This window comes from Pipra filicauda, unplaced genomic scaffold (genome assembly GCF_003945595.2).
Source record: "Pipra filicauda isolate LSUMZ 115617 unplaced genomic scaffold, ASM394559v2 scaffold99_size2403431_pilon, whole genome shotgun sequence".
NCBI lineage: Eukaryota > Metazoa > Chordata > Aves > Passeriformes > Pipridae > Pipra > Pipra filicauda.
The window spans coordinates 1,860,187-1,876,041 of NW_024105197.1; the positions used below are offsets into that span (position 1 = coordinate 1,860,187).

Here is a 15,855-nt window from a genome sequence, read left to right on the forward strand (position 1 = left end):
AAACTGGAACTTCAGACAAAAAATCTGATTAATTTCATCACATACTAATGGGCATCATACTCAAAAACAGTATTATAGTTAACATAATTAGAGGCAAATTAAAATTGTAAAGGTAACTCAGGATATGTTGTTATTGAGGTTGTACTTTTTTCTTTCTTTTAGGTGTGTGTTATGGGTGAGTTTTAATCATATGTTTTGATTTTGATTTTTGTTTGGGTTTTTTTGTGTTTTTTTTTTTTTTTTTTTTTTATTTGTTTTGGTTTTTTTGTTGGGTTTTTTTGTGGGTTTTTTTATTTTGATTTTGCTTTTTGTTGTTTTTTTTGCCTTTTTTTAATTTTTTTTTTGTTTTTTTTTTTGTTTTCTTTTTTTTGTTTTTGTTTGTTTTTGTGTTTTTTGTTTTGGGATTTTTTTATTTGTTTTGTTTTTGTGGGTTTTTGTTTTGTTTTTTTATTTGTTTTGTTTTGGTTTTTTGTTGGTTTTGGGTTTTTGTTTGTTTGTTTTTTGGGGTTTTTTGTTTGGGTTTTTGTGTGGGTTTTTTTGTTTGTTTTGTTTAGTTTGTGTTGGTTTGGGGTTTTTTTGTTGTTGTTTGTTTTTTGGGTTTTTTTGTTGGTTTTTCTTTTTTTTTTCCCCAGAATGCCTATTGTGCTCAGCACTATAGAAGATGAGTGTTTGGCAACTAATTTAGTCATAAAAATCTTTATGGCCTAAAAGGTGTATTTATATTTCTTTTAAAATAAGACCTGAAGAATAACTACTAAAGGATAAAAACACCTTCTAGCTGAGATATGTAGCTGTGATTTCACGGTCTTAAGGATTGATGGTTTTGCCACAAGCTTGGAGCTCAGAAATTCAAAACTATGTAGGTTATGATTACTAATATTTATTTTATTTAAAGACTCTCTGGTTGAAGTAGAAATAGAAAACTGCTACCTGGGTAGTGTAAGGGGTTTTTTTGGAGCATTTTCACTACCAGTGACAATCTCAGTATGAAATGAGGCAAATCTCTACACAAAATAGTCATTATACAGTAGCCTCAAACCATTTCCAAAACAAGTCCAGCTGGTGTGTAACTGAGAAAAATAGAACAAGATGAACTACGATAGGGGAGAGTAGGAGTTATCATAATATTTGGAATATAAGGAAATTTGCAATAAGGAAGAAGGTTTTTTTCTCTCTCAGCAGTGCACTAGTATGGAAGAAGGCCAGACTGAGCCCTTAGCTACAAAGGACCGTTTTTTTACAAGAACTGTTTTTCAAATGATATAATTAAAGGTCACAAGAAAACCTTCATGATTTTCTTTTTTTCTGTTTTCCAGTCTCATTTATACCAAGGCTCTTCAGGTCGCTGTTCTGAGATGTTGATGCAGGAAGGTTTATATATCTTTGGTGTAATTGTGCATAGGAGTTGTCTGAAGTTTCTCTGCTGGGAGTGTCATTTAAAAAGGTTACTGTGACATTTCTAAACGTGTGTCTTGTTAATAGGAATGAAATGTTTGTTTCCCTTTTCATGCATATATTTTTTGCACGTGTACATATGTTTATCTAGAACACACATACATACCTGTACATATATATAGAATATCAAAGTTAGAAATAATATTTTCTTTAGATTCTATTTTGCCTTGAATTAATTGATAAAGAGTAGCAAGGAAACAATGCTTCTCAAACATGAGTAATTTGGAGGACAGACAGACGGACAACAGTTTCCTTCCAGTAATAGTTTTCATCGGCCTCTGAGTTACCAACAAATTTTACCAACTTCTGTTACTAAATAAAGTGATGCTTATGGCAGCTAAATTAACTATATATCCTTGACTGTGTTTGATGGACTTTTATACAGAGTGAAATATTTTCAATGAAAATTTAAATTTAGTCACATTAAATCTAGTGTTTGTTAGCTGTTATGCCAGCAATGTCTTGAAAATGTACCCACTATATTTTCTTTGAATAAATTTGTATTTTGACCCCACTTATATTAAAACATACCTGTAATGAAGGTGAAATAGAGTTTTTCTATCAATGCCATCTAGCATGTTGTCGATCTACTTCTCTTCTGCTTCTGTTAGAACATTTTCTGGAAAATTATCCCCTGATGGTTCAGCAGTAGTCGCAGATATATAAAAAGAATGTCAAGGATTGTTGATCCGTTTGCATTGAGAATTATATGGTGGGATTTGTTTTTGATGGCAGGGGGAATGTTGTAAAAATGAGAACATCATTGCACTAGAAGGTTTATTGAGCCTGTCTTTGATGGTGGCCAGCTGTGAGTGGTTAGGGAGAGTAAAGTAACATGCATAAAGTAAGCATGTAGTGATACTTACATATAGAAGTTACTTCTATGATCACTGTCAATAAAAAAGTCCAGGGCTTCTTATGATTATAAGTTACATGGATGGGCTTTTGAAACATTTCTTTCGACAATTTTGTAATGTATTTAAGCAATTAGCATCTCTAAAATCTTGCAGAAAGTAACTCCACAACCTTAAGTGTCTTTTGTATCTGAAAAATAACTCTTTTTCTTCTTTTTGAACCTGCTATTTGTTGTTTTTACTAGAAGATTCCTGCTTCTATTATTAAAAGCACAGTGAATAGTAGATCCTCCATCTCATCCTTGTTTTCATAGATATCTATCTCTTGTCAGCTGGAGAATGCTAGTCTGCCTTATTGTTCCTTATAAAGAAACCATTTTTTCATTTTGATCATCCCTTTTCCTCTTTATCTTTGCTAGATGGAGAATATTTTGTCTGGGGGAGAATATGCTAATGACAGCAATAAAACCTTCCATATAAGGGCATAGTCAGTAGCAGAGGATTTTTTATTCTTTCTAATAATTCTTAATATATTATTTCCTTTATTTGCTTAATTCTGAGGCAAGGTTTTCACAGAATTAGCTATTATGAGTACAAGATCTCATTTGTGAATAACTCTGTCGCATCACACCATCTCTTCCCATTCTTTTGAATGGCCTTTTTATTAACTGGTCCTAATAACAATCTTAAATAAGCTGTCTTACCCCATTAGTCATCTCCTTTTCCAGATCAGAAGATCAGATCATGAAGAATTCCACTTCTGTCCTTCCTCTACTAGGACCACTGAATATCTATTTGATTTTCTGTATTTTGTTGAGGAGAAGACTTTTCAGCCTAATTTCTTTAGGAGTGTTGATGACAGACCTTGTCAAACATGTATGGGAAAGCTAAACAGACTATGAAACCTGAAATTCCCTCCTTTATATGTAAAAGTTATGACTGTCTTAATTCATGGCATGTAAATGTAAGTGGTCAGATCTTCTGACTTTCTATCCTTGTGAACAAGCAGATTACCACACTATCCAGAAACCAGCCAAAATTACAACAATTCAGTACTTCTGTAATTTTTTACCATTACAAAATTCATGTGGGGAGTTACATAATAGAGATGTGCGTTATGATGGAGATATTCTTTATGCACCTATATAAAATACAATGTTCCTCTGTAAATTAAAGTTTGTCAACAGTGTTATGGCTTCCAAAACTTTTCAGGCATTACTAATTAATTGATTTCTTGTATTTGCTGCACTGTCTGTGACTGTAGAGCTGGAAGTCAAGTTACTTTGTCATCCTATAACCTATCACCTCTTTGGAACATAAAAGCTACTTTCTAGATTTAACTGCTGACTTCCCTCTGTTCTTTTGGTGAATATAATAAATTAGAATTTGTTCTACTTCTCTCAAAAAGTTTTGCCCAAAGTTTCCACACACAGTACCTAAACATGGGTGCAAATGTATTTAGAAAATGCTTTCCTTGCAATTCTTAATCAATAATCAAAATATTGTTTTGCAAATGTTAATGGAAATGTACAGAATTATTTTTCTAGGTATAAGCTCAAAATATAAATGATCTCTGGTTTGTAGTCAAAAATCAAAGATGGACTATTTCATATTTCTTTTCAAATAGATTTTTAATTTTTATTGTTCACTAAGGTTGCCAAATTTTCTCAAAAGTTAAATGTTCTATTTTTTTTTAAAAAAAGAAACTTATTCAGAAAAAATGTTGACTTAAAAACTGTCATTTTGATCTCATGGTTGATTATATTCCTTTAAAATGAAAACAACAATGTGAAGAAGAAAAAAACAAAAGAATTTTAAAAAAGTCTGGCCAGCTTATTGTATTTATGAATTCTGATGTTGTTATTTCTGGATTTTACATCTTCTGTCATGTAGAAATGACTTTTCAGTCAGTTTAATTGTATTAGTATAGAATTTAAATAAGCCTCTGAAAAACTGGAGAGACAATAGAGAAGCCTAGGATATTTTGTTCCCCAAAAAAATTGTATTCACGTCTCCTTATATTTGCTATAACCTCTTTATGTTTGCTATTTACGTAATGGTTTTGGACATAATAGATAACACTGTTATGAGTAAATGAAATTGTTTTAGCATCTTGCGCATCTTGCTGTGAACAGATTGCTGCTGGATGATTTCTGTGCTGTTCAAGTAATAGTGTTTGAAGGCTTCAGGTAACTTTTATTGTCAGATTTCTAGTTCACTTATTTGACAAAAAGTAAGGAAACCTAAACTCTATTGTTGATATTCCTATATCAGATGTATTTTACTAAGTAGCTTCCTAAAAGGTTAGTTGATTTTTCTTTTCAGTATTTAATGATGTACCAAAAGAGAGTATTTACTTTTTCCCAAATGTTGGATAAACCTAGAGGAACACTATCAGAAATTTTATTTCTGATGAATAAGGGCTAAACAGTCTGAAGCAACTCAGAGCAATGACTGGATTTAATTTTCTCCATCATTCATGATGGTCTTTTTGGGACCCTTCCAACTCAGAATATTCTGTGATTCTGCGATTAGCATAACAAGCAGCTCTGTAGCCAGTAACAAGTGTTTTTGTAGTTAACCCAGTCGAATCAAATTATAAGAACAGGGTTGAAGGAGAATAATGTAGCAAATTTGGTTCTCTTTCTTTCAACTTTGTGTGACATGTAGAATAAGAAGAATTTTAAAAAATCATTATAAGAACCTCTGATTCAAAGGCAACAAAGTCACACTGGACAATGAGTGAGAGGAATGAGGCGTAAACTCTTTACAGACAGTAATGTAATTGATAAATAGTTTGGCCTGGGAATAGTATTACATATGATTGAAGGACAAATTGCGAAAATGAGATACCTTATAAGAGTGAAAGAGTGAAAAAGATCTGCATATACGGATCTGGCACCTGGTGAATATTGACCTGACCATGTGCAGTGTGAGGATTTTGTTGGTTTAGGGGCTTGTTTTATTCTCTTGGGTTTTTCACTCTGCTCAGACAGTTCCTACTATCAACCTTTTCCCTGAAGGCCCTCTGAAATACTACCTTTTTCATTGTTGTTTTTAACATAGGATCTTGTACACATCTGCCTCCATAAAATCCATTAAAAAAAAAAAATTTCTTGCAACAAACTGTAAGAATTCACTGTCTCCTGGGGGTCCAGTGACTGGAGTAGTTTTGATACAATTCTGAATTTTTAAACATTGAGAAGGTCTGCTTTGTAAGTTCCACCTGAAATGCAATATTAATGTCTTTTCTTTCTTTTCTGTGGTCCTGTGACATTTTTGTCTTAAGAACATATAGAAAATTCATTCAGAGTAAACAATATTGGGATCTTGTTTACTACATGTTGTTATGCTTTGTAAAGTTTCATACAATCTTATGTGGCTAGGCTGAGGACGTGCCACTTGGGAAGCAAGCATCCTGTTTTATATTTTCTCCATTTTAAACTGTCTAGGAGTTTCACTTTCCAATTCCTCACTATTCTGACACCATAAGAAGCCATTGTGATAGTGCCCTTGATTGCTTTCTTTTCCCTTTTCATGGCATATGATACTCATGGCATTTAACTTTTCCTATATGGCCTTACACTTGACTAAGATGTTGTGACTCATCCATGGTGTATTAGACCTTGGAGAACATTGTGGACTATTCTGTTACTGCATGGAATATTAAGGACCAGAATCAGTTGCTCAAGTGATACAGGTCCCAAAATATATCAGATATGACAATGAATTATGACTGTCTAATGATTTGTCTGCACAGATGACTTCATGTTCCTGTGCACACTTTCACTATGTTGAAGTATTGTGCAGTAAAATGGTATATCTATTTGTACGGTGAAATTCTACATGCAGAGTAACATCTATAGTGCTGAAATGAAATTTGGGTTTAGCTTTTCCTAAAATGTGCTGGGGAATAAATCTCCAAGGATATGGCAACAAGTAAAAGAAATTTTCATTTATACTAATTATATAATAATGTTATGGCTATGTTTATATATTGTTTATACTTTCACAATGCGACTCAGATTCTGCTGAACAGTTATAAAATAACTTCCCTAAACATAGTGGTCGACAAAAATTTCTATGTAGTTTTTATTTGGAAATTAGTACTGTAATGCAAATCAAAATAATAGAGTCTTATTTTGCTTGCTTATCTTGCTGATAAGTATGAAGAACGAGGGAGCTATGTGCATTTGTTTTTTCTTTCTGGAAACAAAACAGAGATTTTTACAGAGTTATATCTGAAAGTGTTGTCTGGACCTATTTAAGCAAAGTTTTGGTTTCAGTAAAGAGGTAAAAACCCAGCTGCTTTACAGTCTATTTTATTTTCTGTCCTACGACATACTCGGTTAAACACTTAGGGTGTCACTGATCTCAATGTTACTGTAGATAGAAAATAGTTTTGAAATAGTGTTTTTTGTCTATTTATGATTTTAATGGATGAATATTCTTTTTTTATTTCTTCCTATTACATGTTATTGAAGGAGTAATGGAGATTTGAAAGTAAAAAAAAATTAGGTCCCATTCACTACATAATTATTAAGAAGATCAACCGTTTGTATCACCTGTAAGACTTCTGCAAAACTTTGTCATGCCGATCATGTAAGATGTTTCTTAATATTTTCAGAATAATTTTCTAGTAAGAAATATAAAAAATCCTTAGTTAATGAAAATATTATTGAGTGAAATGAGGAAAAATCCATTATATTCACAATTTCTTAATAGATCAAATAGCTTAACTTGATATCAAGTCAATAAAAATTTGATCTCCATTGCACCAAAATAGCTTGCATAATGGTACTGCATTCGGCTTTCAACTTCATTGGGTTTAATCAGTCCATTAAGGAGACTGAAATATCCAACCAAATGAGAATGCAGCATTCCACTTTTCAAAGGACTAATATATTTACAATATATCTTGTTTTTTAAGCCAGTAAGTAAAGAGAAACAGAGGAGGGATTATCCTTCAAATGTGTTTCTCCCACAGTAACTAATACAAACCTTATGACATCCTGCTTTTGCTCTGAAATTATTTAATCTCAGCAATCTTTCAAAATTGCAGTGTTTGTTTAGTATAAAATTTATGTAACCAAAAAATTGAAAGAAAAAAGAGAAAAGAGACATTTTAAAATGTTTTTGGATACCTCCTTAGTTTTGTGATAACTGAAGTATAATTTTGGTTACAGTTGGCTCATTGGTCAGGTTTCTTTTTACTAGACTTTTCCAAAATATCCTAAATCTCAGTAAATTGAGTGGGGGCTGTGCTAGTTTTACTGACAGTTTCCCAGTCTTCAGACTGACAGCTTTAAAGGAGATTAGGTTATCTCAGGTGGTTATAATACAACACACAGTGGTTTGTCATCAAATGATTTGTCTTTGGAAAAATGGAGCTTAAAAATGATTATTTAAATATATTTTTACACTTTATCCATTGCAGTTACAGACCATCTCTAATCATGCAATTATGATTCAGAATGGTGAACTATAGAATAAATAAATTGAGATTTTGAAACTAATTTTATCTATCTGGATAGATTAGTTGTGTGCAAGCATGTTTTTAAAATAAGGCAATTCAAGTCGTGACAAAACAGTAATTCATCCTTCTAGTCTAGAATATGATTAGTTGAGTGCAAAAATAAAAAAAAAAATTCTCTTAAACATTAAACTGCAAGAAGTAGCGCTTTTGAGCAAACAAACAAGTCTATAACTTGATCCTCTCTCAGTGAATACAAGCACTTCAGACTGTGTGGTATGTATGGTGAATACTGCAGTACACAAGTACGAGCAGTTGGCTTTGGAGAAATTCCGTGTTCTCTTCAAGATTGAAATTCATGGCCAGAACAGGCAGGCAAGCAGCAACATAGTTGTAAAAACTGGTTTATTTTTTAAAAATAAATACAAAAATATAAATATAAAACATTGGCAGATAGAATTTGATGAAATGAAGTTGCACAAACTTTTTTTTTTAAACCAGCTGCATATTACACTTATTAACACCACGTGTACATTTTGTTTTATTTTAATGTACAGAACAGGACATATTGGATTTTTTCTTCTTTGCCATCTTAAAAGCTGCACTTGCAGGGATAGGACATGTACCTAACAGAAGCGGCTTGTACATGAGGTTGCTTAAGGGATTATCACCCTGTTCAAATTTCTGAAGGTAAGATATTGTTTATTTTACTTACTAAAATGGACAACACTGAATTTCCATAGCTTTGGCTCTTGGAAGTTGATTAAATAAAATGTTGTATATATTCCAAGTGGCATCCTACTAGAAAGAATGAATGACATTAATGTACAAGTTTAAAACAAATTTTAAAAGGAAACCATTGTGCTGAGTGGCAGGAAAAATTTCCTGAATGTTAAATACTGTTGAGTGCAGAAGGTGTCTGTAAAATTACTTCCACTCAAAGGAAAAAAAAATGAAGCTACTGTAGGTTAAGAAGTGTCTTTGTCACTTTCTCCTCCACCGTACATCTCAGCTAGCTTATTAAACCGAGGGCCCCATTCTCGGAGGTAATCATAGTTTTGGTCTCCTTCAGTAGTACCTGACTCCAAGGAGCTCAAAGATTCAGCTATTGAATCGTTTCCTTCATAGGCATAGGTTGCAAGCGAGTCATACGGCGGTGCGGAAGGATCAGTGTCATGCTCTTTTAGCCTTTGGTTAATGAAATCTCGGACATCTGTGTTGTCTGGTGCCGAAGGAGTCCTGCGTGGTACAAATAATGTTTCAGGGATAATGTCTCGTCGAAGCTTCTTATCTTCAATAGCTGCAGGATTCCTCAGTGTGCCAATATCAAAGGCTTGGGTGTCTTCCTCTCCACCGCCTTCATCATTATAACTCACAATGTTGTCTCTGATGTCCTCTTTAGAGAGGATCAAAGGCTCCTTCTTTCGTTGCCTCTTTAGAGCAGCAAATAGCACCACTATAACTTAAAGAGAGAAACAAAGAATGGGTAAAGATTTCTATTCAACAATTTCTTAGCAGTAAATTCACCAGGTACAAGAACTATGTTTCAGCTACATTTCAGCAACTCATTTCTGCCTGATAACTGGATAAACACCTCTATCCGTATTATGGTAACACAGTAAGGTCTATATCAAAAAGTGCTATTTTGCACACCAATTGTGTGCTCTGCTTTACAGGACCGCAAGCTTGTCTGCATGTTCCTTCTGTAACTGTAATATGCTTTAAGTAAGCCAGACCTATTCTGAAGATATTTTCCCTTTTTCAAGCACAAAGTACACTGTTAAAAACTGGGTTTGAGGTGAATTATAGGTCATTAAGTGATATTCCGAAAACCACAAAATGGAGGGTTTTTTTTTTTTAATTACAGCGCAGAAACCTATAGATAGACAGTGCTTTAATATAAAAGAATACAGTTTACTGTCTTATTATGTGTGAAATATATACCGTATGTTGACTTTAGATAGTTTATTAAATAGAGACATTTCCTCAAGAAAAATTTCAAATGAAAGACATGAAAGCAGTTTTTGATTATACTATTCCTCCCCTCTGATATTTCTTTTTTTGATCAACTTAACAAAAGAACATAAATGAGCTTCTGTTTGCACACTGATAGTTTTAACAGTCTGAGACTTGAATTCTTATTTACAGTGTCCAATTAACAGAAAAACAGAGTTTGCTTTTGGTTCTTTTTCTTTTCATTTCAAGCTATAGTTAAATTCTTCTTGCAAAATCATTGATTTTATCAACCTTTTTATTGATTTTATCAACCTTTTTATCTTGCAAAAGCATTGATTTTATCAACCTGCATAGCTTTGTAAAATGAATCAGGCCTGAAATATTTCTTCCTGGGTGGGGGAAGATGCATTTCTTTTCTTACCTAGCAGGATAATGATGCAGAGGAGAATGGCAACCAGTGCCCCTGTGCTGAGGCCGGCAGGGAGGAGCAAGGCCTCAGCACTGCAGGACTGCATGTTCCCCCGGCTGTCGCAGGCACACACTCGAATGGTCAGCGTGCCCGTGCTGCTCTGGATCGGGTAGTCGTTGTCCGATATCACCACTGGTAGAAGGTAAGTACTTATTTCATGTCGACTAAAGCCATTCCGTCTTGTCAAAATTCTGGCAGTGTTATCTAGATTGATTAAAATATATTGTTGTAGACTATGTGAACATAAAACATGTAATTTATAGTAGATGCAATCCACCATATTTTACCTCAGCAGTTACACTTTGAAATAGTTCCTGATATCATGGTGATAGCTCTCTTTTTCTGACAACATTCCCATTTGATCAGAAAGCTATTTATAATTTTCTAGGTACATCTGGCCTGCGTGTCTGTGCCTCTGCATCACTTTTGCATGTGATTTGAAAAGAGGATTTCTCAAAGCTTAAAATGTTTTATAGATTAATGCATGTGGTGCGTGACATAGTTATAGTCCAGGGCTGAAGCCCTGAAATGCAGCGGCCAACTGAGGAAAAGTAACCTTCCACTTCACACAGTTCAACAAGCACTCTGCTCTGAAAGATTCTTTCTATGGATCATCTGTGACAACATCCATGAGAATGCTATCTGTCAACTCAGAGTAAGATTTGCTACACCAAAACATTTTCAACACACTGTAGAACCATAAATTATGCACCTTAGCACATGGAGTAGATTTTTTTTTTAATAGAAATTGTCTTAGTAATTCAGAAAATGTGAAAGACAATAGATTTACCTGCATATTTTTGAGAAGTGAACTTACTAAACTGTATCTGTAGCAGACAAATCTTAGTTGTGTGCAGTATGCTTCAGCATCAAAAGCTGTTCACTGAGCATCCAGAGGGAAGGAAAGGAAGAGAAGGAATGAATAACAGGGAGACTACTTCTTCTATTGTTAGAGCCACAACACAAGAGTGTCAGCCAACACCAGAGTTGTTAAATTTTTAGTCCAAAAGAGAGAAAATAAATGTTTAGTCTCCACTAAAAGGAAAATTTAATTTTCATTGTATTTTTGCATTGCTTCAGCTCAGTGGTTAGCTATCTTGACAGCCAACTTCAGGCTGAATGAAAAGAACCCATGTGCAAAAAGAAAGAAAATCATTGCAAATAGCAAATAAAGAGCAAGATCTATACCTATCTGCACACAGGACCTAGTCATCAGGATATAATATTTGTTTAAAATATTAAATTTTTCATAGACTTCAAGATGTGAAAGACAAAGTTTTCCTTATTGCTTCCCTCTATTGGTTTTATGTCTTTTTATGCTATTTTTTTCACTCAACATAAAAATTATGCATCTGATGGATCTTTAAATACCTCTCCTGCTGGGGATTTTATAAGATACCCAAAGTATTTGATTTCAAGTCTTCACTTCCCTAGTGTTAGAATTATTTTTTTCTGCTGTTGTTTGCAGCCTATTACTTCCTGAAATCATCAGGATTATTCCCATTGCCCTTATGCATGCAACACATTTGAAGACTGATACTATGTTCCCCTTGATTTATTTCTTCTGTAATCTAGAGTCCTCTCAATTAGTCATACTTATAAAGAAGGCCAAAATACACAGTCCTCCTTTCCCAACAGAAGCTTCTGAAAATTTTCTCTGATAAAGACAGATTGACAAAGGATCAAAAGAAAAGTCAAAGTGGCTATGTTCTCAAAACCATTATTTATATTAATGGTCAGAAAGAAGTAAAAGAGAAGGCCAAGGGAATCAGAACTATGTGACAGAAGGCTAAAGTGAAAAATCTCAACTTGCCAGCATTTTTGAAAGCTTTTTTTTTTTCTCCTTTAGTCATGCATTTCATGTCTCTTTCACCCCAAGACAACACTTATACTGATTTTCTTTATAATTTTTTTTATCACGCTTTTGCCTCCCTTAAACAGATAAAAATGTAGAAGTCCTAAACCTCAAACATTCAGGTAAAGTATTTTTCTTGCTAGCAGCAATCTTCACAGCTTCTCTACCAACTGATAGACATCAAAAGCAAATACATTTCAGGAATGTAGTGAGACAGCAAAAATAAAACTCCTTCCTTGAAACAGGCGTGAATATTACCTTCATTATCCTGAACAGTGAAGTTAGGGTTAACGGCAGCTAAACTGAAGAAAAATTTTTGTCCACCGAGAGGGTCATCTTTGTCTACTGCACTTATGGTTTGAATAAGCTGTAGGAAAAAAAGCAAGCAAACAAACAACAAAAAAACCCCACATACATCTAGATTTTTGATAAAGTTGTCTCATCAAAGAAGATTAAAAATATTAAAATAACAATATTCAGACACATTGATTTAACAATATAGTAACTGAACAAATATCAAAAAAGTGTACTATATAAGATTTTCCCACAAGGACATCTTTATCTTTCATGTGGCAGTACATGTACACCTATATTTTTGTAGCTATATGTGGAAAAACTTGCTAAAAATAGTTTCAGCTGTAGCCTGTTTTTATTCTTCATCTCTGATTCATCATTTTAAGTTCAAATCATAATCTAGGACAGTAATTCGCAGGAAGTTTTTTGTTTTTGTGATAAAAAAGGTATTTTATCAAACACATATTTCTGATAGGGAAGTTAAAGTTTCAAATTAAATTTCAAAATTAAAACATTTGTTTCTAAACATGATTTTTCTATTTATTATTATAACAAAATACACCAATATGATTCCTGAGATGAAAAATGCCAGTTAGATTATATTTCAACCTCAGAGTGGGATGAGAATCAGGTGTCACAATTCTCAAAGTAAGCTACATCAGGTCAGTTCAATACTTCTGCTGAGTGTTTTCTCCAATGCCTACAAAAAATTGTGGGTATTTTTGGGAAAGTAATGGCAAGCCCTTTATCAGCATTTGTTTATCTGTCAAGTGAGTGAATGTGTGGCATTTTTCACTGAAGTTTCTATATCTAAGAGAGGAAAAATATTATTTCCCAAACAAATTACATTTTGGCATATTTATTGCTTAATTTCAGACTGGGACTTTTTTTTATATCACAGCAATAAAAAATGAACTTATGGATGGATTTTTGTGCATGCATGCTTGAATGTTCAGTTATGTTCTTAAGTTTAACTTCCAAAAATAGATTAATCTTTAGTCTAGGTCATTTTTCTTCTTCACTTCTTATCCATCATTTTAAATTGCACTGATTTTTCAACCATGGAATTACATCTAATTTTTAACACTACTCATTCCCTGTGGCATACTCATTAAACTCTGTTTGTTTTTCCTCTTCCAATTCTTTCAAATACAATCATTTCTCTTCATATCACAGCTTTTGTCAGGTCTGATCATCTTTAATATCAACAACTGCAATGTACTCCTGTTTGCCTTAACAAATGCATGACTAACTCCCAACTTCTCTATTGTCCATCCAGAAAACAGCAATAAATTTCTTCATGAGGCAAGGATCGTATTTCTTTTAATGTAGCAGCTTCCTTGCTTTCTCAACTGGCATTTTGCCTTTCTCTAAATCTATTTTCATACATGACATACAATACCTTATAAAATGAACAAAACTGATAATCCAAGCATAGAATATTGTTTATTTTTCAAGAATGAATATTTTAATTATTTGAGTAGTTATTTAATTATTTGAATATTTTAATTGTGTGAGTAATTAGCGTATAAATCTTGAGAGATATCAACAAAACACTAGTCCATTTTACTTCTTGACTAGAGACCATGAATATAGTCAGTTTTTGGTGTTAGGCTGATGAAAATAAACTGATTTGCTAAGTGTCCATACTTGTCGTTTAAAAAGAGTATGTAGAATTGAAAGCATTATGTTGCACAGTTTGCAAATTATTTCCTGATAATATTGGCTGCTTTTTTAATGTGATATATCCTGTTTTACATGTGGTTTCAAACACCGTTTTTTTCTCTTAGACCCGTCAACCATGGGAAACCCCTGTTACACCCACGGTAAGTAGCTTCTTCTTGCTATCAATGCTGCAAAGCAGTAACTGCAGGAAAGCCAAGGACTGTTTGATAACAGTCAGGAAACTAAGTAGTCACAAGGGTTGTTAGCCGCTAAAAAAATGATTACAAAGTGGAAACAAGTTTTGTGTATAGTCTGCTTATTCCAACAAAATTCATCTTTCTGCTTGTTAGGTCATCTTTGAACATCAGTTCTATCAACTGTTTAAGTAAACTTTTTTTTTTTTAAATACATTATATATTTGCTTTTAAATGCAGCACAAAGAACAGAACAGACAATGTGCTATTAAGGGAAAAAAAAAAGCAGAACTCTTTAGAAACTGTATATCAATTTGCAGTTCAAAAACTTTCTCTTGCCAGAGTAAAAAAAGTAAAACTTTGAGAGTTTTTGAAAAAAGTAAGGCAAAAGGAAAATTCTGATACTAGTAAAACCACTGGAAGATATCAGATCTATGGAAATATACTGAAAAAACTATGGTAAGAATGAATCAGGGGACCTGGAAAAGAAAGAGGAAAAAGAATTTCAAGTAAATTGACCACAAATTGTAGTATGTCAAAAGAAAAGAGGGAGATGCAGTAAACACAGATAAAAAAGGCTTCAAGATTGAAGGATATAAGAAAGTTCTATAAAAACATCTAAAAATAAGAAGGGAAAATTGAATGATAGAAAATGAAACCACAAGGAATTTAGTTTTGCAACCATTTTTAGAAAGACACCTAGTGAATATAACAAGGAAATTTCTGAAAATATAAAGATACCAAAAGCCATGTTTAAGCAAGGTTTTAGTGAAAAAAACATCCCTGATGAAGATTGTTATATGGGTCAGATGAGTTGATATGAAGAGGAGCAACATAAAAAGAATTAATTCAAGAAACCTAGTGTGTTTATATAATCTTTGTTGAATTAAGTTATAGGAAAAAAGAATAAATCATTCATATTTTAAAAGGTCTCTGAAAGAGAACTCATTATGAGCTAGACCTCTTTATATAACAAAGGGACATGTGAAGAGTGGGCGCGTATAGATTTAGCAAAATGAAGGCTAATAATAGCAAGATTGCAACAACTGTGCTTGGAGACCCAAACAGATGGAAATACATCTTTCTTCACTACTGTTGAGGGGTTTGAAAGCTGCAGAGAGCCATGTTGTTTACCTACTCCTACCTCTGGTTCATGGAGGTAGTCCTTCAGAAAAGAACGCAAAGGACCAGAACGCCACTAGGCACCCTTGTTGGTATGGGTCTACTAACACAATACTGTATGTGGTTTGGTATATTTTAGGTATATAACCCTCCCATACACACACGGGGAGTTACAATGACCCAGAGTAGAAGACGGTGAATGGCCAAAGGGAAATGGAAGAAAAGTAAGCAATTTCCCATTTAAACATCACAATATAGTTGTGTCAGGTGCAGGTGCCCCCAGTGCTGGCAGTCTGCTGGTGCGGCCCCCATGGGTGGGAGGGAGAGAGCCCAGGGGAAAGCCTGGGCAAGGGAGGGCAAAATGCTGCCCGGCAGCCAGGGCTGAGGGAGGGGAACCGAGTGAGAAACAGCCCTGCGAGCCCCGAGGGCAGAGCGGGAGGAGGAGAGGAGGGGAGGGGAGACCCTGGCAGGGATGGGCCTGCAGCCCTGGGAGAGATCCCGGTGGGACAGGTGTTTCC

At 33.9% G+C, this 15,855-nt stretch overlaps 1 protein-coding gene across 5 annotated transcripts in view; it reads right to left on the reverse strand.

Moving 5' to 3' along the window:
- Positions 1–8,170: 8,170 nt before the first annotated feature.
- Positions 8,171–15,855, reverse strand: part of LOC114002819 (cadherin-10) — a 96,381-nt gene continuing 88,696 nt past the window's right edge. For all 5 annotated transcript variants that reach the window (XM_027749118.2, XM_027749113.2, XM_027749112.2 and 2 more), the window contains 3 exons: positions 12,321–12,429; positions 10,160–10,411; positions 8,171–9,244 (listed from right to left, as the gene is read on the reverse strand). In XM_027749118.2, coding sequence (XP_027604919.1) covers positions 8,751–9,244; positions 10,160–10,411; positions 12,321–12,429 — 855 coding nt within the window. In that variant the 3' untranslated portion in view covers positions 8,171–8,750. The remainder of the gene's footprint in view (positions 9,245–10,159; positions 10,412–12,320; positions 12,430–15,855) is intronic.